This window comes from Macadamia integrifolia, unplaced genomic scaffold (assembly GCF_013358625.1).
Source record: "Macadamia integrifolia cultivar HAES 741 unplaced genomic scaffold, SCU_Mint_v3 scaffold629, whole genome shotgun sequence".
Taxonomy (NCBI): domain Eukaryota; kingdom Viridiplantae; phylum Streptophyta; class Magnoliopsida; order Proteales; family Proteaceae; genus Macadamia; species Macadamia integrifolia.
In genome coordinates, this window is record NW_024870501.1 from 209499 (window position 1) to 236346 (window position 26848).

The 26848-nt window shown below is 37.4% G+C and overlaps 2 protein-coding genes across 10 annotated transcripts in view; both read left to right on the forward strand.

Moving 5' to 3' along the window:
• LOC122069519 (DNA-damage-repair/toleration protein DRT111, chloroplastic-like) overlaps positions 1 to 1819 on the forward strand; it is a 14023-nt gene extending 12204 nt beyond the window's left edge. For all 7 annotated transcript variants that reach the window (XM_042633550.1, XM_042633552.1, XM_042633554.1 and 4 more), the window contains exon 3: positions 1291 to 1819. In XM_042633550.1, the coding sequence (XP_042489484.1) occupies positions 1291 to 1587 (297 nt within the window). In that variant the 3' untranslated portion in view covers positions 1588 to 1819. The remainder of the gene's footprint in view (positions 1 to 1290) is intronic.
• Positions 1820 to 9608: 7789 nt separating this feature from the next.
• LOC122069500 (nuclear transcription factor Y subunit A-7-like) lies at positions 9609 to 26305 on the forward strand (the record flags this gene model as incomplete). Of its 3 annotated transcripts, none has more annotated exon segments than XM_042633527.1 (6): positions 9609 to 9715; positions 11256 to 11307; positions 11396 to 11507; positions 18001 to 18146; positions 25974 to 26045; positions 26175 to 26305. In XM_042633527.1, coding segments are annotated over 4 exon segments (386 nt in total), but the record flags the coding sequence as incomplete, so codon positions are not given.
• Between the last annotated feature and the right edge of the window lie 543 nt (positions 26306 to 26848).

Below are 26848 nucleotides of genomic sequence, written 5' to 3' on the forward strand. Positions count from 1 at the left end.
AAAAAAAAAAAAGAAAGAAAGAAAGAAAAAGAAAAAAGAACTTTATTCTAGGACTAACCTATACCATTTATAGGATGGAAATCAACATTGTTTTAGCACACCATGCAACTCAGTATATGGTGGTTGGGGTTTTCCTTGTTCAGGGCATCATCGTACATGGAATGAGATGGCTATCATAAGACGTGCGCTTAGATTACATGTAATATGGATCCTAGAGATGACAGAACACTTCCATTATGGCAGAACTAACAATATCAACAGGTTATTTTTTGTCTGACCCATACGTTACAATTACCTTTTACCTATTAAAGGCAACATCTCTATCATTAAGCACAAATTTGTCGTGGAAATTTTCGCCTGTTTAAAGCAACATCTCTATCATAAGCACAAATTCCCCGTGGTCTTTGTAGCCTGTTTCTTTTTGTTGCCTATGATTGCTTTCGTTGTGAAACCCTTCTATCAATGCTGCTAGTTCTTTGGAATGTCTCATTTGTCCTTCTTGAACATGGTTCAATCAAGATGACTTTTGGCAGACCCAATCTTGTGTTAGTTGACTTTGTTTGTTGTGGCTGGTGCTTGTAGCATTTCGTGATGCTTTTTACTGGATAAGGTCATTTTTGAGTTCAATTAAATGGTGAATGATAGTGAGTTTTGACAGGTAAAGTTTGCCAGTGTTGAGGGTAGCCAAGAATTGGAACCCCTTCAAGCTGCTGACTCTGAACCAGTGACCACCTTACCTAAAGGAAATAGTTAGTATTATTTTAGTTCATGCCTCTATAATCTCTTGCTTTAGTTCATTGTGTGCAGAGGCCAATGCATCTCGTGTGTTCAATACCATGTAAAACAAGGCACCTAAATCTGGTTTGCTGGTCAGTCACATACCCATTTAGGTCATGTTGTACTATCACCTTACCTAAGCTCCAGTCTACATCTAAAACATCTAGGTAAGCATGTGGGATTCCCAGCTTTGGTGTGTCCTGAATGTAATGAAAGTGTTTAATCTCATGTTTGGAGGTGGTACTCCCACCTATGCTTGAAACTGATGTATTCCTTGGTTGCCTACTCTGACGGGCATTTCCTTAATTTGCTAATTGAAGATGTTTGCCACATATTCATTATGAGGTTGTCTGATGAGATGCTGTTTTTAGAAGTATGTGCAAGTTCTCTTTTGTTTTCTTCTTCTTGATGGTTGCAATTCAAGTTGCTTTTATGCGCTGATACACTCATGAAATCTTCTACGAGAAAGGTCTATATTGAATCGTCTGACTGTACTATGTTTTTTGTTTTAAGGTGGGACCCGGAGAGGTAGACGACGAATTAGAAGACGAGGTTGCATCAGAATGTGCCAAGTATGGAACAGTGTCCAAATGCCTAATATTTGAGATCACGGAGCCCAATTTCCCGGCAGAGGAGGCAGTCAGGATGTTTGTACAATTCGAGAGACCAGAGGAGACGACAAAAGCACTCGTTGATCTTGATGGTCGGTTTTTCGGAGGGAGGGTGGTTCATGCCTCATTCTATGATGAGGAGAAGTTTGGAAGAAACGAGCTAGCTCCAATGCCAGGGGAGATCCCTGGTTATCCTTGACTGATGTGCAAAGAACAATGAAGATGGAATGTAAGCCATCATCTGTCTCTCCAGGAGGTAGGGAAACTGCTATTGGGTTTTGGCTTCACTGATATCGGGAGAGCTAATCAAACTGTAATTTTGTATGGGAAGAAGTTGAAAACATGACCTTAAATGCTTGTTCCATTTTCACTACCCAATTGAGCTAGTTTACACTGATTCTAGAATGAAACAGTAAGTTTTAGTTGGTCAATCTGTTTTTTTTTAACTTCTTCCCCCCCCCCCTCTCCCTTTTCTCTCCTTATCACTTCTTTTTATTGGGGAGAGGTGGATCAGACATGGAACACAAATGACTAAGACTCTACAACTGCAGTTTTCTTCTACACCCTGTGATCTTCCTCCATGGGAACATGGTTTGGGAACTCATCCAACCAGTTAAATTGGCCAATTCAAATTGGAAGCTGCTGGTCCTGATCCCAGAGTTTGGGCAATTCATGTTGTAGGGGTGGATGGGTTGGCTGATTTGGATTGGACAATCATCCGATTCTTTCAACTTAAATCTTCTTCACTGATTCTGCATGATCTACTACGAATTGTCACTGGTGACTTGCCTTCAGAGAACACACGATGGCTTCTCTCTTTTCCCCGCCGGCGGACATTATGTCCTGTTACATCTGGTACAACTTGACCATTTCCACCAATATCACAGCTTTGAATGGAGTCAACAATCTTAGAAACTAGTATCTTTTCCTGCTGCAACCTTTCTTCTTTACTCTGCTCCTTGCAGAGCCAAAGACCCAGACATGGGTTGATGATGCGAATTCTTCTGCTGCATCAGAAAAATGGAAGAAGTTGCGGCTTCTTCCCATTCCCCTCCTTAGTCTGTTCTTTTGTTGAAAGAAAAAGCTTCAGTTTTTTATCCTTTTTCCGAACTGATCCATAGATACGGCAAAAATTGCCAGAAAAAAAATAGGAAATGCTTCAACTCAAATATATATATATATATATATATAATGTTACTCTTAATAAAATAGAGTTATTCCCACAATTCATGTGGGACTTACTCCAAGTGAAGCACAATACGCTGAAAAGTGAATAATTTGTAACAAAAAAGAAGCTGAAATTGTTCTTTTTCTGCCCTTTTTTCTATGTTCCTGCTGTCCATCTTTAATATTTTAGAGTTGAACTTTCCATATAGAGGCAGACCTCGGTGCAATGGTAAGGTTGCTCAATTATCAGGAAACACTCTTGATTAAGTGGGAGTAAAATGCCTACATTATGACTCTCCCTAGATCCACAGTGGTGGGAACCTCATGTACTGGGTTCACCCTTTATTTTTGAACTTTCTATGTGTTCTTACGCTAGGCCTTGTAGTTGCTGGAGTGGTCACTGGTCACAAAGACACCATTAACAGATGTAAATTTGTTAGAAGGATAACTGGTAGATGAGGTAGAGTTTCATGATTTATCCCTGATGCCTAAAAAGAAAGAGGTGATCTGATATCGATTCTTTAAACCATCGTTCCATCCACCACCAGAATGGTAGTAGCTCAGTCTCAAACAGAATGGGTAAGAAAGACTGTCCATAAGGGTTTACTTGTGAAGCTATTTGTTAGCAAATCAAACAATAAGGTGCTTCATGGAGAGCAGTGCATAGCACACTGGTTGCAACTTCTGCTGGTAGAGCAGGCACCAGGTTTGTGGTCTAGTGATCAACTCCTGTCACACTCCCTCTCTCCCCTGGTGCTTCACTGAGGAAAAAGAGTCGGTTACTACTGATCAAGTTCTTTGAGTCTGTCCATGGTTTTAAAAAATCGGAATGACCAATCCCAATTCCAGATGTTCCAGATCAGCTGATTCTAGGATTTTTGAGATTAGGTAGCTGGGGGTTTCAGATTTGGGGGATCGATTCTAGGGTTTTTGGGACCGACTCCAGTGATTTCAATCAGATTTGAAAGTAAAAACTCTCCTACAGTTCCTTGATTCAATGCTCTGAGGGCAAAATCATCCCCTCAGAACTGAACATTCATATAACAGCATTTTTCATTCTTTGCCACTGTGCCATCCCATCCGCCAAAATGTAGAAATAAAAAAAAAAAAAAAAAAAAAAAAACCAATTAAAAACACCACAAAAAGCGAAAGTCCAATTAAAAATGTCAATATCTCTCAAGGCTGCCATGCAGATAAAGCCAAACACCCAAAACCAATTTGGGGAAAAGAAAAGGGAACTACCAAATTCTAACTGATGAAACATTTTACAGAAAAAACAAAATGTGCATAAAACAATTTACAAAAAAAATGAATAACTTACAAAAGCCCTTCACCTCTTCAAGACTGAAGATGGCTGAGCAATGGAAACAAGCACATACCCTCATAATCTCGTTGGTAATATAACTAACGGAAGCTCAAAGGTGATTCTTGCTGCCAACAGCTATCATCATATTGCCCTCTCTTTCCCCCACAATAGACTTAGCTAGGAACTCAGTTTCTCCCATCTTCTGCCAAAGACAGCCAAAGATGCATTCTTCCTCATTTGTCCCTGGAAATATTGGTTCAGCGAAGCAACCAAAAACAGCCAAAGACTTACCTTTGAAAGTGTACCTGTAAAATTCATGAATAGCCACTTTTTAACACCCAAGAGATAAAAAATAATAACATTTTTAACAAGGAATAGTAAATAAACGGAAAAATGAAAATGAGCATGTTCTCTCATTATCAATTGAGATTCCCCTACTCCAATCAAATAACGTTGAGCATAAATGAAGCTCCTTTTGCTGGAATTACCGTATCGTAAGTATTGGCCAACCTCCCATTTCCAATAATAGATAGAGCACTCTAGATGATATGTTTCCTTCCCATTTCTTCCTTGAACTCTAAAAATCATTCGAATATTGATTTCTAATTCTGTACAAGAATAGGATGAATTCTCTCTTAATAAGGATCCCCATGCATAAATATTTTAGGAGACTCACATAATTTCTAAGTATGCATTCCTTGGGACAGTACTTGCAAAAAAATCAAATAAAGAACAAATCTATCAATATTGGCTTCAGGAGTCTATCTCAATTACTTGAGTCTTGAGTTATCAACTTAAAATCTGTCAAGTTAAAGGTTTCATGGGTAAAGGATCAAGGAGAAGGCTTCCAAGCACAGAATGACAGCACAGGGGAACAGGATTGCACATGGTACATCGCTGTAAAATAGGATCAATCAATCAGCTCTATAACTGTCATAAAAATATGGTTGTGAACCAAAAGAACTAATGCAACATCCAATGACCAATCATGTACTAGTGTATTTAATTATTCTCTGTTTCATGAATGATAAATCCCGATTCTTTACTATTTTCATAATATCCTGCTATTTCATCTGGAATCACAGGAATCAGATAATGCACTCTAAAATTAAACCCAATCATTTTCATATCCTAACCAACATCAACCGGTGGGTTAATGAACTGTGACTTCTAAATGATTCTTCAAAACCTGATGACATCCAATCACAACTATTGGGCACTCAAATTCCCTTTTTCCACAAATTTTGCCCTTTTTTTTTTTAACATCAAATTTTAATCTATACAAGTACTTCTAGCAATGGTTCTGATATTTCAGGGTGACTAATGGAGTTCTCCTAGGGGGTAATCTTGTTTTAATACATGCAGAATACTTGATGACAAGAAAAACCATCGAGGCAGATACACGAGCCTTCTCCACGGTTTGAAGAAAGCAAAGGGAAGGATGGGACCTGACTGAAGTTTGGAGCGATACAGAGATTTTGCATAACCTGATTATAAATGCTAGCACATCCTCATGGCCCTGGAGCTCAGTCCCCTAATTTTTTTTTTTTAAAATGTCTATAAGTCCATTTTTTTTATTATTTAAGAAGTTAGCTTATCTTGCCATGCATAGAAACATTAGTCCATTAAGAAGTTATTGCAGTCCAGTATGTATACTTTTCTTTTTCTATCAAAAAAAAAAAAATCATGTACTTGTGTTTTCATTTATGAATAAGCAAATAAAACCTGACAATGAAGCTTGAACTGCACAAGATCAACTCAAAATACATAAAAATATGCACAATCAAAGCAATAAGAATTCTCACAGAGAAGCGTAGCAAAGTACAAAAGCAAAGAGAGAGTTTTTCTACCATAATGGATATTCTCAATTCCTAAAACTCAAAATAGAAAGTACTAGCACACCCTACACCTATTAGCAGAGACTAGTGGGTTGGCATGTGCATTATATGTACAAGCACACACATCCAGCCTAACCATTCCATCTTAATTTTCCATAGCAACTCACTGCATGGACCTTTGCCAAATGATAATGAAGAATGTGCATGCAGATTTCTTGGAGACTAAAAAATTACTTCCAATTCATTTAATACATGATTTATGCTGTGGGGAGGGAAGCCTGGAGGTAACGGACCCAAACTATAGAGAATCCTATAACTAAGGTTTCAGATTACTAAGGCAGGAGTTATTGGTTCAAATCCAATAGTAGGTACAACTTAATAGATACCAAAGTCAGCGGTATCTTATAAGTTTTTCAAACCAACCTTTTTTACTTTTATTGATGGGGCCAGATTAAATGTTATTTATTTACTACTGGCATCGAAGGTTAGGTTTATTTGATTACCCGATAATGGATCCTAAGTCACTCAAAGGTAGAGATTAAGGTTCAAAATTTCGTTTGAAAATCACTGAAATTTCAGTTTTTTTTGGAGTGTTTCGAATAGCTGTTTCAGGGGGTCAAAAGGCCATAATACGATCTGAAATTTGGTGGGAAGCTTGTTTTTGGCTAAATAAACATATTTATAACTTCACTTTGAAAAAAATAGTATACATAGTGGCGTTTTAGAGTTGCACCCTTGTTTGGCAATAAATGTCCAACTGTTATGTACACATGGTGGTATGTACCAGCAAAAAATAATTTCTGACACCGTGAGGCTGTAGATCGCCCAACGATGATTAACATATATATAACAGAGTCCCATCTAGTCTATATTAACCATACTTTTTTCACATTTTTGTTGATGGAAATGTACTTCTAAAAACAAAAAAATAAAATAAGTATCGACTTACTGAATTTCAAGTTCCAGCAACCTGCCCTGTTTGCTACTGGTGCTGGGAAAATACCCCATCGCACTTTGATATGAGATTCTGAGATCTTTTGCAGGCTGTTAAGTCCCTCTAGAAAAGCACTCTAACTTGAATTTCAAGTCCTTCTAATCAGCCAATCTCAAGTTACTTAACTTCTCCCTTAGTTCATTTATTGTGATTTTCTGGATCTATTGTATTTGTCCTAATCATTTATTGTGAGTACAAGGGAGATGCCAGACGAGTGGAGGAGAAGCATTATAGTCTCCATCTACAAAAATAAAGGAGATATTTAGGACTGCAATAACTATAGAGGCATAAAACTTATGAGCCATACGATGAAGCTTTGGGAAGAGGTTATTGAAGTTCACTTGAGAAGAGAATCTGGTATCTCACATAACCAATATGGTTTTATGCCAAAGAGATCATTGGCAGAAGCTATTTATTTGCTCAGAAGACTCGTCGAAACCTATAGAGCTACAAAGAAGGACCTCCATATAGTTTTTATTGACTTGGAAAAGGCCTATTACAGAGTACCTAGAGATTTAATATGGCATGTCCTAAAGAAGAGAAAGGTGCCGAGTAAAAATGTGAACATAATTAAAGATATGTATGATGACTTGGTAATAGGTATGAGAACCAAGGTAGTCAAGGTAGCGAGTTTCCTATTTCTATTAGGCTACACCAAGGGTCAGCTTTAAGCCCCTATATGTTTGCACTTGTTATGGATGAGATGACTAAAAACATTCAAGGTGAGGTCCATGGTGTATGCTTTTTGCGGACAACATTATCTTATTGGATGACACTAAAACTGGGCTCAATCCTAAACTGGAGCAATGGAGATCAACCTTGGAACCAAGAGGCTTTAAGATAAGTAGATCAAAGACGGAGAATGTGAGATGTAACTTTTTCACACCACAATGGATAATGACATTGTGGCTATTGAAGGAAGAGACATAACCATAAAGTGACCATTTTAGATATTTGGGATCTGTCATTAATAAAGAAGGCAATATTGAGGATGATGTGTCATATAGAATTAAAATGGGATAGATGAAGTGGAGGGGTGTGTCTGGAGTCTTGTGCGACTAACGTGTCCTTGTAAAGCTTAAATGAAAGTTCTATTGGACAATCATCTGACCTGCTATGATGTATGGTGTGAAATGTTGGGCAGTTAAAAAAAGACAGATAAAATATGTGTAGCAGAAATGAGAATGTTAAGATGGATGTGTAGGAAAACTAGGAGGAATAAGGTAAGAAATGAATGTATTAGGGCAGATTTGGGAGTTGCTCCAATTCATGATAAGCTTCGTGAAAATCATTTGAGATGATATGGCCAATAAATATATTATTAAGAATATTTTGATCATCTTTTATATTTTATAGGCCAAAGTGATGTGAAAATGAGAATGAGAGGCAAATTGCACCTTTTATTTTTTTATTTTTTTAATTTCCAAGATTTTCTTAATAAAAATTCACCAAAAAAATTATTCAATTTGATTGAACCATACCACAGTGTATTTTTCTTTTGGTATCAATGCCATAGTGTGTCACATCCTCCTTTTCGAGACATATGACAAATAATTGGAGGCCCTAATGGAAAGGAAAAAAAGTCATAGTTTAAACTATTAAGAATGGCACAAAAAAAATAAGAGAAACCAAGAAAAAAAGATAAAGGAAAAGACTATAGACATTATTGGTATTTATAGTTCTCTCATGCTCTTTTTTCTTTTGACACTGTCTTGATACATGAATATAGTAACACTTGCATCCAGATACAGAAGGGGAAGCGAAATAATGTTGCACTCTGATGAAATGCTCAAATTTCATTATTCTGAATCAATTGTGTTCACTCTCATTGGCCCCGTGCATGTGCAAGGGCCACACTCCCACATTGATTGTGTGTGACTTTGATGTGCTATGGTCATGTTCAATGAAGGGTCAAAGGCTTGGGACGTTCCTATAAGGATGAGTGATCTGATTCTGATTAAAGAAGCCAAAAGAAATATGGGCATATCTAAAATGACAATAAGAAATAGCAAGGAATGATATGCATAATCTAAGTTTTGTCCCAAGTATGACCTCATATAGAGTTGATTGGAGGTCAAGATCTATGTAACTAATCCCATTTAGTTGAGATTTTACTGACTTATCGATACTGAATTTTTGTTCATTTTACTTTTATTTTTTTCTTTTTCTTTTTCTTTTTTAATTTTTTCATACATATATGTCACTAACCTCATTAAATTGAGATAAGGATGAATTTGTTATTGTTGTTGCAGTGGCGGCGTGTAGATCCTTTCCCATTATATATATATATATATATATATTCCACCTTTGAGAGAGAGAACCCATAATGACCTTTGGCTGATCAAAGTAGTGGCAATCATTTCATATACCAAATATGTGGTCTTTACCACATCCTCTGTTGTCCCCAGAAAACGGAATTCCTCCACCAGCACCACTCTCTACCTGACATTTGGCTTTTTGCACGAACTCATGTCAACCACAAAGTCAAAGTACAGAATAATTAAAAAAGCGAAAAAATGGAACCTATGAACTAATGAACCCCCACAGCTCGCCACCAAAAATTCACCTTATGTCATCACCCGGGCAGCTAATCCCCGTACAGTTTGTTCTGACCTCCGGTCAGCCGACACCTTAGATCCCAACCAGTCGTTCCCTGGGCCCCATCTCCCCTCCTCTCCATTTGTGGATAAAAACACTCCTTTCTCCCTACTGCCGGATTACTTCTAACTGCCCGTGAACCCTAACTCTATCTACAGGGCGATCAACGTGTCATCTCCATCCTACGGTTAATTACCAAAGTTTCAAGATCGAACGGCCATATTATTTCTAATTTTTAATTTTTAATTTTTAATTTTTAATTTAATTAAATAATAACTAGTATTATTAATATTATAATTACGAAGGTATCCCAATGGATGCAATCAAGTACGCTGTTGTAGTTGAAGAAATCCGTTTCGAAGTTTTCTCCCTCGAGGGAGCAGTTTGGAGTGGAGCGAAGAAGCCGTGTGGAGGACCTTGTGAGGTGGGGGACTTTGGAGACATCGAAACCCTAATTCTCTCTCTGTAACTTTCAATTCTTCTTGTTTGTTTGATTTCTTGCTCTAATCTTCGATTTCTTGTCGTTTTGAGCAATGAAATCCGTTTGCATGTCGTTATTTCTCTGATCAGTGTGTCGCTACGTGTTTAATTACATTGAATCTCTAGCGTTTGAATGAATTGACGGCCGCATGCAAGTGTGTTACTCTGTTAATCTGTTATTTGTGACAATTTGATCTTTTTTGTTTGATTAATTGTTAATTTCGTGTTTTGTATCGATTATTATCGAGACATTTTTTGTTTGGTTTTGCTCTTTCGTTTCGGTATCTTATTTAGCTGTTTTCGCCGAAAGACAGGTTGATTTGGTTTTTGTCCGAGCCTGTGATGAATTGGTAGTTTGAATGGGATGTGACGAGAACAGTGAAATTGGGTTCTTTAGGCTTCTCTTTTGTTCTGTGCGAGTAATGGTGCTTGATACAGGTGTAATGGCGAGTGGCCAAAAGGTTGGAAGACATATTAGGAATTTACGGAGTTTGTTGTCTGTTTAATATTCTGAATGAAGAAGCATTATTTTTGGTTTCTGGTATTAGTAAAAGTAAAAAAGATAATGGATTTAGGCACTCTGTGTAGGGATTTTTGGAATTCTAATGTGATTGACAGTGACTGTGAGGCATGAGCAATTGGTTACTGTTATTGTTGCTTGCCTTGATTCTGTTTATATGGATTCCACTGCCACCAGTCGCAACCCCCCCCCCCCCCCAAAAAGAAAAAAAAAATAGAAGAAATAAAGAGATGTTGTATCTGATACCGATTTGAATTCTGTGGCTCCCAAAAACGAAATTGAATTGTCACACTTGATATGTTTTTAGTCAGGCCTCAATGATATGGTGTTCCATTTTTCATAGCGAATTACTAACAATAGTCTGATTTTGGTTCTACTACCACTAGCATCCAGTTCTTAAAATGTGCAAAAAATGGGTGTGGAGAGTGAAATTATGAATGTTGTTCCGTTTTGTGAGGAGACATTAGAAATAGTGGGTGGTTACTTCTGAGTTGTTACGATGAATATCAGGAAAAAAATTTTGTGTGATCAATAGTTATGGAAAGAAACTAGAAGAAAGTCAATCTTACAGGGTTGTTTGAGTCCATTCTCATTTTCCATCTTCTCAATTCTCGTTGTCTTCAGAGCAATAAGTTTGTTGCTTGGGAAGAGGGTAACTGGTTGGTTTCATATTAAATATATTCTTCTTCTTCCTATATATAAATGTCTTATGGTGTGTTGACTTGTATCTTCTCCCTTGCTATAATGCTTCTTTCTTCCCATCATTGTATTTGTTGTGCTAACTTAAGTACCGTATTTATTTTTCCCTTCAGTTGATGGTAGCCTGTCTATTAGTCAGTGAATAGCCTGTCTACTAGGATTTGTAATCTAAGTCAACATGTCTAATTCTGTTCTATACCTATTAGGTTATTACTACTTATTATCCTTATATGGACTGACTTTTAGGCTAACAAATATCTTTCAGTTATGCGTGGTTTCAAGTCTCAAAGAAGGAATGGATAGTCTACATATTGAAGGTCAGTTGGGTTGTTTGGATTGGTTGTGTTACTAATTGTGCAATTTGGGATTTGGCTCCAGATTTTTTAACTGATGTTTTGTTATCAGATTGAAGTGAAAGTGCAGTTTCTTCCCTTGCAAATTTTGACATAAGGAACGCAGTTCTGTTGGGAATTCAGCACCATGACGTCGTCTGTGCATGACCAGTCATCTAATTCTGGTATATCTCTCAAAAGCTTGTCCTCGTTCATATTTTTATGGATATCTGTTGTTCACTAAACTTGAAACACTAAACCACAAATTTAGGTTCCTACAGAATGAGTAATGCTCCATAACCCAATGAAGAAAAAAGAACATAAATTTTTGGTGTGACTGTTGAACGACTGTATTGAGGTCTTTTAGATGTTTGCAAAAATTAGAGCATTCGAAATGCACAGATAAGAACGACAGCTTGTGCAAAATGAAGACTTGAACAAGCCATCTTTTGAACAATATTAACAAGGGCCCTAAACTTTCATGCTTTAATGTGAAAGTAACTTTTTGTTTAAACCGGTTGTTTATAGGTGTTGTTGCCCCCATAATAACCATTTAGTATGTCCTTTGGATTTGATCAGTGACCATCAGGTTCTTTCTAGGGAAGAGATGCATTGATTTAAAAGTTGAATTCAAGGCCTAGAGCTGCTGTATCTTGTTGTTGAACATTGGTTCAAATGATTATCGAACGTCATTGTATCAACGTAGGGGTTGGCAGTTGGCACAAGAGAATAAGCTCCAAAGTGATGGTTCTCTGTGTGGTTAGCTGCTCCTGCATGTAATGTAGGGATGGATTGGACCACCAAACCAGACCCAAGACTGCAGGATTTTATAAACCAGAGAACAACCAAAATTCACCCAAAAGGAGACAGCAGCAATAATCAAGAATTTAACCAGTAATTTGAAAACCAGACAGAACAAACACAGAATTCTGGAATATCGACTAGAAGAAATTATACCAGTAAGCAGAATCAATTAACAACAGAATTATGACAGAAAATAGGTCACAATCAGTCACACCAGATCACAGAAATAGTATCGATCTGTCAGGACAGTAACACTGAATAAACAAACCCAGTAGCAGTTTTAGAATTAAATCAGAAACTGTTGAAGCACTAACAGTCTTCAATATTCAGAAAACTTAATTCAGCAGTCCAAAAAATGCAATTCAGATCAGCAGAACCAGAATCCAGAAAATGGAAACTTCAGTTCACTAAAAGACGAAAATCTGGAGATTTCTAATATCTCATCAATGGCTGAGTAGAATCATCCAATATTTGGGTCAATCCTCACTGATATGGGGAGGAGCCTTTGATAAAAAAACTGGACTAATCGGATACTCAGATCTGATCATTCCAGCAGGGGCGGATGCTCTGTTTTGCAGAATTTTCTGGGCAGCAGAGTGATAGATTACATACCTTGTATTGCAGCCCTAATAAGTCTTGAAAGAGATATAAAAATTTAAGAGAATAATACTTGAAGTAGACCTCCTGGACTTCACGCCGCAAGGAGTCAATTGGATCAAACACCAATTCCTTCAGCCTTGATCAAACATAAGACAACTCTTCATGAAGAAGACAATAGCAACAACTATTAATTTTTTTATCAAAATCATTCTAGGCTTTTAGGAGCCTCCTCTTCTTTATTTATAATTTTAATGGGGGGGAGGGAATTACAAAATAGAAAGTTCCTCAAAAAGGAAACCAAATATTCTCCTAATACAATAGTTACTAAAAACTGAAATTAGAAACTAGTTGAAAAAGGAAACTAACTACGAATGACTTGACTCAATTAATAACTTGACTCCTAAGGAAACAAATATAACTCAAATCAAGCCCAACTAAAAAGGAAACTAATGAAAATGGAAACTAACTAGTAATCCCGTACTTAATCTTAGTGCCCCCCTTTTAGACCCATAAAAGTGGTCTATTACACTCAAAACACATGGGATCAAAGGCCTAACATGCATGGAACCCAACCTTAGGCTTATTCCTAATAAAACAAGCCTATTTTGGTAATTAATCTGTATCAACTCTCCCTATCTTGAAAAAATTATTCCTCAAATTTTGCAGTGATGAGGGGGAAACATGTCAGTAGTAGTTTTGACCGTTCCCAAACAAAACTCTGGTTGCTTGTAAACTTGTGGAATGTAGTCTTCAAGGTGTGGAGCCTTTTCTTTAACGAACCATGATGGCATAACAAACTCTATATTCCTAACCTCTGAATCAATACCAACTGTGAATGTCGTGTGCATAGCGTCATCAATGTTGGTAACCTTCTCATCAAGGGTTGGGGAAACAAGCTCTTCCTTGTCATCATGAATCTCAAAGACTTGTTGTGGAGTGATCTCAACCACTACCGCATCTTCTACGTCTTCAGTCTTGTCTACTATGCTCTCTTTAATGTAGGACTCTTCAGTTTAATCTTTTATTTCTTGACCTTCTGTCTTTGAAGCTTCAAGAACCATCTCTTCAATGTGAACCTTGACTTCAAGTTCTTTGGGTTTGAATAGAGGTATCTTCACTTCACATAGAGGAGTTGTGGCTCTTAAGGGTGCTAAAGTGTTAGGTTTAGTGGCTGAAACAATTTTCTTGACCTCCCCAGCTTGGTAACTAAACCTTCTACCTGGCTGTGCCATAAGTTCCTTTGCTCGAAGAGCCTTGTCAAAGCAATCTCTCACTGTATACACATCAACAACACCAATTCCTCTATTAATTTCAGCTTGTAATCCCAGTCGAAACTGAGAAAGTAATTGCCTCTCATTCTTCCTAATGCCTGTGCACGAATAAAGTGCATCAAACTTATTCATATACTCGGCAATAGTCATAGACTCTTGACGAAGAGAGTTCAGCTGGTCTTGTATGCGAGCTCTGAAGTTGTGTGGCAAGTATTTATTTGATAGCTCAAGCTTCATCTCCTCTCAACTAGTAGGTTCTCTACCACGGTCTTCTAACTCTAGCTCATAGGTCCTCCACCATTCACGAGCAGCCCCAACTAGCTTTGCATGAGCTAGTTTCATCTTCCGTTCCTCAGGTAACTCATAATAGTCAAAATAGTCGTCCAGTGCCACTACCCAATCATAGAACAATTGGGGGTCATATCTCCCATCAAACTCCTTCAGATCGAGCTTGACCTTCTGTGAATCTTCATAATACCTCTGTTGCACGGGACGTTCAGTCTCAAAATATCCTCTTACATGCTCTTCAAAAGTAGGTTGTGCTACCAAAACCCTCTGTGGTGCTCTCAGATTAGGGTTTGCTCTCCTATTAGTCAACTGAGCAACTACATTCAATGGAGTTTCTACTTTGGGTGTTGTACGTGAATCGCCAGTAGGCTATTGTGGTAGGGTCTCTTTATTCAACAACCTGGCATCCAATTCAACCTTCAATTCAACCTTTAATTCAGTCCGTAAGGCTTGCTGTTCAGCCTTCATCTCAGTCCTCATAGTTTGTAGCATCTCCATAAGAGAAACTAGGGTGGGAGTGTTGTTCCCAGCCATGCTTTGATACCACTTAATGTAGGGATGGATTGGACCACCAAACCAGACCCAAGACTGCGGGATTTTATAAACCAGAGAATAACCAAAATTCACCCAAAAGGAGACAGCAGCAATAATCCAGAATTTAACCAGTAATTTGAAAACCAGAAAGAACAAACATAGAATTTTGGAATATCGACTAGCAGAAATTATACCAGTTAGCAGAATCAATTAACAACAGAATTATGACAGAAAATAGGTCACAATCAGTCACACCAGATCACAGAAATAGTATCGATCTATCAGGACAGTAACACTTTGAATAAACAAACCCAGTAGCAGTTTTAGAATTAAATCAGAAACTGTTGACGCACTAACAGTCTTCAATATTCAGAAAACTTAATTCAGCAGTCCAAAAAATGCAATTCAGATCAGCAGAACCAGAATCCAGAAAATGGAAACTTCAGTTCACTAAAAGACGAAAATCTGGAGATTTTTAATATCTCATCAATGGCTGAGTAGAATCAGCCAATATTTGGGTCAATCCTCACTGATATGGGGAGGAACCTTTGATAAAAAAACTGGACTAATCGGATACTCAGATCTGATCATTCCAGCAGGGGCGGATGCTTTGTTTTGCAGAATTTTCTGGCAGCAGAGTGATAGATTACATACCTTGTATTGCAGCCCTAATAAGTCTTGAAAGAGATAAAAAAATTTAAGAGAATAATACTTGAAATAGACCTCCTGGACTTCACGCCGCAATGAGTCAATTGGATCAAACACCAATTCCTTTAGCATTGATCAAACATAAGACAACTCTTCATGAAGAAGACAATAGCAACAACTATTAATTTTTTTATCAAAATCATTCTAGGCTTTTAGGAGCCTCCTCTTCTTTATTTATAATTTTAATGGAGGAGGGAATTACAAAATAGAAGGTTCCTCAAAAAGGAAACCAAATATTCTCCTAATACGATAGTTACTAAAAACTGAAATTAGAAACTAGTTGAAAAAGGAAACTAACTACGAATGACTTGACTCAATTAATAACTTGACTCCTAAGGAAACAAATATAACTCAAATTAGGCCAAACTAAAAAGGAAACTAATGAAAATGGAAACTAACTAGTAATCCCGTACTCAATCTTAAGGCCCCCCTTTTAGACCTATAAAAGTGGTCTATTACACTAAAAACACATGGGATCAAAGGCCTAACATGTATGGAACCCAACCTTAGGCTTATTCCTAATAAAACAAGCCTATTTTGGTAATTAATCTCATCAACATGCTTTCAGATAGCATATTTTGACAGCTAGACATCACTGGGAGGGAACCGTGAGTGAGATTTCTGCAGTGTAATGCTTAAAAGCTATGTTTTAGTGTGTCTTTACCTAATTTGAATCAGAAAGTTTTGTCACGTTCATGCTTGATGAGGGCTTTGTCCCTGCAGCGATATGCATCCTCATTGATTGGTCATCATAGGAAGTTTCCTCCCTAGTTCGTGTTCCTATTGCTTTTGCCTAAAAATAAACTTTGTTGATTGGTATGAAGAAAGCATCATAATAATGCTAGGACTAGAACATGATATATGGAAAATACTAGAACCAAGCAATGAAGAAGACACAATCTACTGGCATCCAGATTTTCATATGAAGGGCATTGACATCTGTGCTTCTATCATTCTATGGCTGTCAAACACTAAAACAAGGTGCCTATCCTGGTGATTTGTGAAAACCCAAAACTTACACACATATCCATGCAATTCATATTATATTTATTAGATATTTTGTACAGTAATTTAATTCATGGAAGCATGAATATGAAAGGAATGTACTCAGATTGATTTGGGTGCATGAAGAATAGTAGAATATAAGTAGTTGTTTAAAGTGAGAGGCATATAATAAATCAATTTGTCTCGAAGCATTTATTATATCCGACATTGCCAAATTTCGGAGAATGTGTTTTTTTGGTACGTAGGAACTTGTCAGTCGTATTATTAGCTAGATTGAACCCATCACTTGGGTTCTGTTTTACTGATTTGTAGGCCACATCCATCTGATCACATCCATCAATACTATGTAGAAATCTTTATTTTCATAACCTTAATTTCTCTTAGGGGCTGTGGAACCCTCGTTGGAAATTTGGTGCTAATCAAAGCTGATTTGGATTCTTTCTCTCATTTCACCTTAGTTCTCATCTTCTGAAATTCCAGAAATTGCGTTTCATCTTTATGGCTTCTATTCCAATTGTAATCTTTGAAGGGAATCCTTTTCTCTTTGTATCATTTCAAACTCTTTGATCCCCCTACCCTGGTTTAATGAAGAACAAATTACCAAAAGGAACTATGATCCTGAAAATTGGCACTAGAAAAACTTAAAAATAAATAAATAAAAGAAAAAATAATGAAAAAAAGGACAAAAGAAGAGGTGAACAATCAAAACTGAAAGGCTCGCTCCAGAGTGAATAATATTTTTCTAAGCACTCTATTTGGCTTAGATGATCCACCATGTTGAGTTGGCTGACTTAGGGGCCCAGCGAAATGGCATAGTTCTCTCTCCATATGTGTGTGTGTGTGTGTGTATGTACTTCCTTGTCTTCTCCCCCTCTCCCACCCCTTTCCCCCAAAACAGCAGTTTGAGAAAGCAAGAGGTCACAGTAGTATTTAAGCTCTTTGGGGGGGGGGGTGGATTGGGGAGGGAGAGTCACTGGCTAAATGTACCTTTTAATGGTATATGTGACTCAGGGAAGCATGGATTGCTTTTGAATTGATAGTACAGTATACATTGACTGATATCTTCGTATAATTTTAACGCCGTCAAACTCTTTTATTTATATTTATCTGTACTTTGATTCTTGGCTATTTGCTTTATTGTGGACATTCTTGAGTCTTGCAGTTACTAATTGTAGTAGTTACATTTGCCTCTCTAATTACCAGAATTTTGCAACCCTTTTGTACTAAAGTAGTTCAGTTCACTTCACTTCAGTTCTCTTCCTTGCCAAGTGTGATACAGATGGAAATATTTTTTGAAATAGTCTATTGTTTTAGACTGGTTTAAATACAATTTTACTCTTTTTGCTCTCTTGCAATTAGAATCTTGCACTATGAAGAAGATGTCTCCCTAGTGCAACCTTCGTGGTGATGAAACTTTTATCAAGCACTTATTATACACCTACTTAGTTTTCCAATTGTTGTTGACCAGATAAAGATGCATCAGAGGACCAACAAAAGCAATCAGAACCACAAATTGAACAGCAGACTGCTGCAAATGGAGTGGTCAATGCAGGCGTGACATCCCCACCTACTGAGTATACAGCACCTCCACAAGTTGAAGTCGGACTTGCTGTGGTACTGTTTTCTAAAACAACAAATTAAGTTCAATATTCACGTACCTCGTCACCTTGAGTATCGACATATAGGAAAGTCTGTAAATATTAGAACTTACACCTGTTCATCTTATCAGTTTAGCTATTAAGTTATATTTTCCTGAACAATAGAAGTTCCAGTATGTGGAAAGCCTCTTGGTTCTGTGATGCAGATAGTCAAGTCTGAAAAATCACAAGTTCACCTGTATTGAAATGACCCCCAACAACAGTGAAGTTCTTCACATATATGCAATGGTGAGGGTATAAAGGGGCATTGTATGTTGGGGTTAAATTCATCCTTGGAACACACATTTAGACCCATTTGTATCCACTGCATACGCAAGTTTTCTGTAAGAATTCTAAAATTTGCCTTTCTGTTGCTGCCTGTTTCATATGGTATGCAAAAGGGAAAATTTTCCATGGGGAAGGCAGGTTTATGTGAGATGGCTTGTAAAATTGCAGCTTAAATTGCACATAAAATTTTCTCATCGATCGCCTCTATGGTCATCTATATTTCCATTTTCTTCAATCATAGTTGAAGACTTTTGCACACCTTCTGGCCCAGTAACTTCTCCATTCCGCCCCTCCTGCTTCTGTCTCAGTTTCCCCTTCTCCTCTTTCATACTTCCCCTTAATTTCACCACTTCCTCTTGGTTCGAATTATTACAATCTTATCCAACTCCAAGAGCCCCTTTTGACAACTAGACAAACTGTTGACATCATTTCTTTCAATGCCTGCGCACTCAAAACATGCCTGCAACTCCTCATCTTAAAGAACTTATTCAAGAACTATAATTGGACAATGAAACCTTGTCTGGATGCTGATATCATCACCTTTTATTCTTGGAGTCACATAGAATTCTTTAGGATCATATCTTTCCAACCCTTAACTTTCCCAAATTCTTGAGGCAACTTCTTTCCCAGCAATGCCTCCACAAGAAGCTCCTTGTTAAACTGGTTACGGAGGCAATAAAAATACAAGGATGCTTTAGGTAATGCAATCTGAAAATCCAAATTATGGATCTCAGATGCAAGCAGGCCCAATGATCAGTTCTGAGATAAATGAAGCAACTGCATCGTTAAGGGAAGAAATCAGATTGATGGAAGGGGAGGAGAAAGAGATGAGATCGATCTACTTAGGAGGATGAAAAGAGAAGAACAGAATAGAAGAGGAGAAGAAATCAGGATTTGGGATACCAATTCTGTATAACTATTCAACAGTGGCAAAACTATTAAAAAAATCTTTACTCAAATCATCTCTAATTGAGTGGGGAGGTGTGTTACATATGTAAAGACCACCGAAACTCTTGATTTAACTTATGAAAGACTCCTAATCATAGTCACACACTCAATAAAGTAAATTGTTTAGATATGTACTACCGCAAGGGAGAGTTCTTGCTGGGTTATATTTGTTGTCATTAGTTTTCCTTGTTAGACCAAGTCTAGATTGAGTCTTGTTCAATGTAAACTCCTTCTAGGAGTCTATTTGTTTTACTTCTATAAATAAAAGCAGAGCACCACAATGGACACACACTAAACCCATCACGGGTTTAGATCTCTCTCTCTCTCTCTCTCTCTCTATCTATCTATCTATCTATACTTGCAGGTATTGGTTACAGAGGTTTTGGGTATGTCACATGGTGTCAGAGCTGTAACCAGTTCTTGTCATCCTTGCTATTCATTTTGAGGATGGTCCTAGGGTTTCAAATCTATGAAAAGGAAGAAGAAATCTGAAAACCCCTTGATGTAGATCGCAGGAACGAGGCCCCAAAACCAGTCCAGAGTCTCCAGACCAGTTGTGGCCTTGTGGGATGCAACTGCTGTGGGAGGCAGCTTGGTCTGGTGTTGGCTTGGTTCTTGATTCTTGGTTCTTGATTGGTTCAACCCAAGGACAACTTGCATGAAGAAGACTTGAAGAAGATCCCCTCTTGATTCGTAGGCCCCATGGCCAGCTTGCATGGAGGAGTTTAAGTTCAAGATTTTAGGAAATCTTTGATTGAAGTAGTTTCGATTTTTCATATTTCCTTGTAATAGTTAGGAAGATATTATCTGGCTAGTTTCTAATTTTAGTTTTTACTTTTAAAAATTAGGAAGTCTAATTTATTGGGTTTCTATCTTTGTAAAAGGGAGGGATTTGATTTGATTTGTAATTAGTTTCCAAATAGGATAATATCTAATTGTAAGGGGATTCCTTTCCTTTTCCATGCAAGGAATGACCCAATTTTGTAATCAACTTTAAGTTTATAAATAAAGGGAAAAAGCTGATCTACAGCCCACGAATTGATGAAAAAAAAAGACTTGGATTACTCCAATTGCTGTGAGATGCAGTGAGGTGAGAGACTTAGTGGGTGAGATGCCCAGGGAAGAGTGAGATACTCGACCCAACCTATCCCCCTTCCCCGTCTATCTTCTTCTTCTCCTTTACATTTTCTGTTTATTTTTCATCTTTAATTTCTGTTACTAGTTTCGTGTGACACCATCAAATCTGGATTGCTGGACAGCAAGTTTCTTGGAGATTCTATCAGCTACTGGAATATCGATCCTACTGTAGGGTTGGTTCTTACCTGAAACTCACTCCTACATTACCCCTAGTTGCTGAATGAAAATAAATCAATTCACCTGCTGCTACCCTCAATTGTGGTGAACTTCTGGTTCGCCTTCGCCATCAAGTGTATATCCATCTTTTTCGTTTTCTACTATTGATGTTGCTGATTTTCTGTTATTGTTTTGGGGCTTCAATTCCTGCCCTATCGTTCTTTGCTACCGGTTGCGATTTGCTGGGTTGATTCCAGCAGCTCATGTTGATTGCTAATTTGGGGCTATCGTTGGAGAGCAAGGGCTGCTTTTGATGTTGATGTTGGGCTCTTATCATTGGAGTTTGGAGATGTCTACTTGCTGCTATTGTGAGATCTTCCAAGTTGAGATGGGCATGGCCTTCGGTTCTTCAATTGGTGCTATCTATTTGCTGATCGAAGAATGAGAAAAAAGATAACCTCACACTCCCTGGTTACCGCCCCCATCCTATCCTAGGTTCTCGGTTTCTAGGTTGACGACAACCTCCAACCTTGGAGTTCCTTTTCGAGTAAATAATGATATGTTGTTGCTTTATTTCTTTTCTCATTTTCCAAAATTACCCCTATCCTTACCTCTAATCCACTCATATCCTTCCTTTTACTTTGCTTCCAAAATGTACCCCTTGGGATTAATTACAAAGCCCCTTTGTGTCCCCTTTCCTTTTTTTTCATACATTGGTTCCTTTTTCGAATCGGTTTTATGTTACATGAATGAGTTTCTCTTTATGATTTGTTTTGTATTGCCACAAGTACCCCTCCTATTTTACTTCCTGTTCCTAGTTTACCCTTTGCCTTTGCTTGTGCTTATATTGGATTTCATCTAAATTATAGCTATGACACACCCTTTTCAACTTTGAGATATTTATATTTCTGTCATTCCTTCTATTTTATCTACCCAAGAGCCTCTTGAACATTATGATTAATTACCAGATTGCGACTACCTCATTATAATTGTGTTTTACCTCTCTTGGGTGAACCAATAATTGGGCTTCAGCCTGAGATTGCATTGGGATTGATGGATTATTTATAAATTTTCCATTAGCTTGCTTTAGTGGACTTATATTTTTGCCATATTATTGTTTTGGTGGGACCTCAATCACATCAATTTGGGATTTACAATTTTTTGGAAACTTAGTACTACTTGTATAACGTGGTGGTTGGAGATTATCATTTGCTCAGATTTGCTACCATGAGGGGGAGATTGAAAATTACGTTTTTCTGTTGCTCATTCTTCGATGCTGGTTATTGCTGCCATATGATAGTGGATTGTTCTCTATTGCATCTTATGCATTATTTGTCCACATGGAATGCTACACGTGGAGGGGGGGGTTTGGAGATTATTACCTGCGAACATTATTGTCTGTTCAATTCAAGAGATTGGAGACTTTTATCTGCTCAGCTCAAGTCATCAGTGATTGGAATTAGTATTTGCTCAAAACTATTTCAATTGAAGATACACGTGGGGGGGGGGATTGGAGATTATTATCTAGTCATATTATTTATTCAGCTCGAGAGATTGGAGATTTTTATTTGCTTAGCTAAAGTCATCAGTGATTGGAAATCTACTTATGTACTCAACATTAATTTGATCTATAAATATGGTAACCAACAACGGTGCAACTTTGATTTATAAAGATGGTATTCATCGATAATGCAACTTGTTTCAGTGGTTCACAACAAATTTATGCTGTCTGATTTACAGCAACCTTACGTTGTCTGGTCTACAACAACCTTGTGCTGTCTGCTGCAATTTTATCTTAGACCTTTGTTTGGGGCTTAGGAATTAATCTGATCTTTACTGATCAAATCCCTAATTATGTGGTCTTTAGTAATCATATTATTGTCACACTATTGTTGGAGTGCCTTCTTTGAGAATGGCTTATGATTTTAGCTATTGGTTGCTGCACTTTTATCACAATCTTTATTGTAGAGATTACTATTTGCCTTCTTTGAGAAGGGCCTTTGATGTAGCTGTTGGATACTGCACTTTTGGTTGTCTTCTTTGTGAAGATGACTACGTAACCTGCCTTCCTTGGGAAGAGCTTTTGATGTTGTTGTTGTTGCTATGATATTTTTTGGATTACCGTTGGTGTTCACTATCATTTTTTTTGCTTCTTGTTGAATAAAATATTCAACACGAAGATTATTATCTATTGATGCCGCTGATGATTTGTTTGCTTGAGCTGATATTGCTACCTGAATAAAGTTCTCTCTGAGCTCGTTGGTGTTTATGACTGCTATATATATGTAATATTCAAGATCAAGATTGGTGTTGCTTTTAATATCTATTCCTATTGTTCCAAGCTGTAGTCCTTCGATAAATATGTATACTCCAGCTTGAGGGGGAGTATTAAGATACGTACTACTACAAGGGAGAGTCCTTGTTGGATTATATTTTGTTGTCATTAGTTTTCCTAATTAGATTAAGTCTAGGTCGAGTCTTGTCCAATGTAAACTCCTACTAGGAGTTTTTGTTACACTTTTATCAATAAAGGCAAAGCACCATGGTGGACACACACACTGAATCCATCGTGGGTTTAGATCTCTCTCTTCCATTCTCTCTTTGCTCTTTGTCTCTACTTGAATGTAGTGGTTACAGAGGTTCTACGTATGCCAAACAAAACTCTATCAAACTATTAAGTACCCTAATTTAACTTAAATGCCTAACTACTTATCCTGTGTACTAAATTTATCCCCACTCTATGAGCTTCTTATAAATTAGGCCCATTAATAATGAATCCTAAAAAAATAAAAGTCCAAACCTATTATATTAACACCCAAAGGTCAATGTCAGCCCATTGGACTGCCACCGGCACCGTATGGGCCTCCTAAGCTTGGGCAAAGGCCTTTATACGTGATTAATGTCGATTGCAACATCAATTCCCCTTCGATTAAAAAAAACTTTAGGACAAGTTTTGTAGAACCAAGGAATGAGCTTCGTATGATGTACATTTTGCTTCAGCCTATAATAGAACTCTGGTAGCTCATGAATGTCAGGAATGTAGTCTTCAATTTGTGGAACTTTGTCTTTGAAAAACTGTGGCTGAATCAAAAACCCAATGTGCTCAAACCTCATGTTATTTGCAAGGGGATGGAACCGGTAGGGCTGTGTACACATCATGAACCACAATCTTCTCGTCTACCTTCGCCAACATTTGCTGTTTTTCTTGTGGCTGAAATGCTAATGTTGCCTTTTTTGGCTTCGAACATACTTTGTCAACTAGTCCTCAAAGAACAAACTTCTGTCGTAGATGAGAAGGCTTTACGGTACACAAATTTTTGTTGTGATCGACGCTGCCGCTCTGTGCCTCCAACCACTCTCGACCCACTTTAGCGATAAATATGGATGACTCAAATATCTCACAGTAGGCACCACAACAATAATGAGAAATTGGAAATTCTCCGAAAACATCATCTGCAAATTCAATGATGTTTTCATTGGTCTTTGATAACATCTCCGCCACATACTGCAAAATAAAATTTTCATTTTGCCTTCAATAATGAATAAACTAGCACCTTTTCTGTGGGGCAAATGGGCAAATGAACTTTGATCTTGAAAACATAGGTATCCATGGTTAGGTTCAGCTCTAATACCAAATAATGCAATTTGAAAGTCCAAATTATGCATCTCAATCAAATCTGTGATAAGATCTGAGATGAAGGAAACAATTGCATTATTAAGGGAAGAAATCAGATTGATGGAAGGGGAGGGAAAAGAGATGAGATCGATCTGCTTGGGAGGAAGAAGAGAGAAGAGAAGAAATCAGGTTTATGATACCAATCCCGTATGCACTGCTCAACGACACCAAAACTCTTAAAAAAAAAAAAACTCATATTCTTTACTCAAATCATCTCTAATTGATGGGGGTGTATTACATGTATATATATCTTCTAAAAGTCTTAGTTTGGTTCATAAATAGACTCCTATTCACAGTCACACACACTCAATAAAGTAAATAAATTCAAAACAGAACCCTATCTTACTATTAAGATTTAAGTATCCTAATCTTACTCTTAACACTTAACTACTAATCCCGTGGCCTAACTTTTCCCTACTTTATGGGCTTATAAATATAAATTAGGCCCATTATAATAAAACCCAATAAATAAAAGGCCCAATCTATAATATAATTACTTGAAGGTCAATTTCAACCCATTGGACTGCCACCAACGCCTTATGGGCTTCCCAAACACAGGCAAAGGCCTCCATACGGGATTAATGTCGAATGCAACTGCATCATCATGGGCTTAAAGGAGTGTGTGTAAATTGGTCACCGAGACATTCTTGTCTCTCGGATTTAATTCTATTGGTTTTTTCAAAGTGGACATGTTGAGATAGCAGTTGTGAATTCAGCACCAGTTGCACCACTGCATTGGTTCCTTCGAGAGAGATTTAGAGTGATAAAAAAGGGAACAGAGCAGATTTTCCGAGAAAAAAAAGGGGAGAAAGAGACAGAAGAGGGAGAGGACACTTTTTTACATTTGGAGCTTCGCCAGAGGAAGTTGTTTACTGATGGCCTGGGTAATTTTACAACCAATTCTACAGCATTCTAAAAAAACAATAAAAAATTTATGTGAAACAGATGGGGCCATAGTAACATTCTTACTGTTGAAAACTTCTTTGAGCATTCATTTTTAGTGAAATTACATTCACATTTTTACAGTAGCTCATAACGTCCATCCATAAAAAAACATATGAGCCTAAAGCTCCTGTATTCTCAAAAAAATATTTTTCATACCACAACTAGGAAGTTGACTTAATTATCTGTTTGCTTTCACAAGTTCTTGAAATTGGCATCCTGTTCCCCTTTAAACTGATTCTGCTAGAATTTGATATTTTTGGAGAATTAACAAATTATATTTCATATTTACAGTCAAAACTACTTTTGTGATTATTTCTCTAGAACATGAGAATTCCAGATATTGTAAGCTTGTAACAATTGCTTCTTTTTTTTTTTTCATGCAAAGGAGCATATCAGTTGCCTTCAAAAGCTCCCTTCTTATTCCCCTTGCCCTGAGGACAATGGTCCAAAAATACAGTTGTTAAATTTTTCTACTTGAACTCACTGTCCTAGACACAAACAATGTGCTTGAAAGAATTTTGCTTGCCTAATTCATTTTTCAATTGTATTTAAAAATTTTGGGTTTATGATAGTTCTGTTTGCTTTTAGGCTCAATAAATTTGTAAATCAAGTGTGAAGCCTTGGCTAAATTAATTGGACCATAAATTGTTACAGGCTCAAGCTGCTTACCCATATCCAGATCCTTACTATAGAAGCATATTTGCCCCATATGGTGCACAACATATGGTATGTGACTTTTTCTGCTGGTATACTTTTGTATTTTTTTCAGTTCTTTTATTAATTGCTTAAGGTGCTAGGATTATGTTTCATTAACAAATATGAATCTAGTGTACACCCTTGATTCACTGTTTTCAGATTCAACCCCCATTGGTAGCGGTTCAACCTGGCGTTCCATTGCCATCGGATGCAGTTGAAGAGCCTGTTTATGTGAATGCTAAGCAATATCATGGTATCTTGCGTCGCCGACAGTCCCGTGCAAAAGCTGAGTCAGAAAACAAATTGATAAAGTCTAGAAAGGTAGTTGGGATGCTCAAACTTTGTTGCATTTTTATATTTCATATATTGATAAGTCTTCTCTTAATTAGACATTGATGCTTAATTGCTCATAGGGACTCTGATACAGGGAAGATAATAACCCTTTATTTCCTGAGGTTCAGTGCATGGATAATGATACAATTATCTCATCCAATGTGCTGGCGCAATGCTTTACTGTTAGCCTTTTAAGCTAAGGATTATTTTTAATTGCATTCAAATGGTCCAAGGTTTGATGGAACTTCTGTTGTATATGTTCCCATAAGGTTTGCTAGAATATGCTACTGAAACATATTGCACTTCATGTTTTTTCTGCCTAAATCTGTTCAATGCAGGAACAGAGGGTTAAGAGGGAGGATATCTCGAAGGGTGTGATAAATATCAAATTGATTTACTGGTTCAAATGGAATGGTTTTGTGTGGCCCCTTTCTTCTTAGAGGTCAACTCTCTCTGGGCCAACAAATCCAGGGTATTTTTTATGGGGGGGGGGGGGGGGG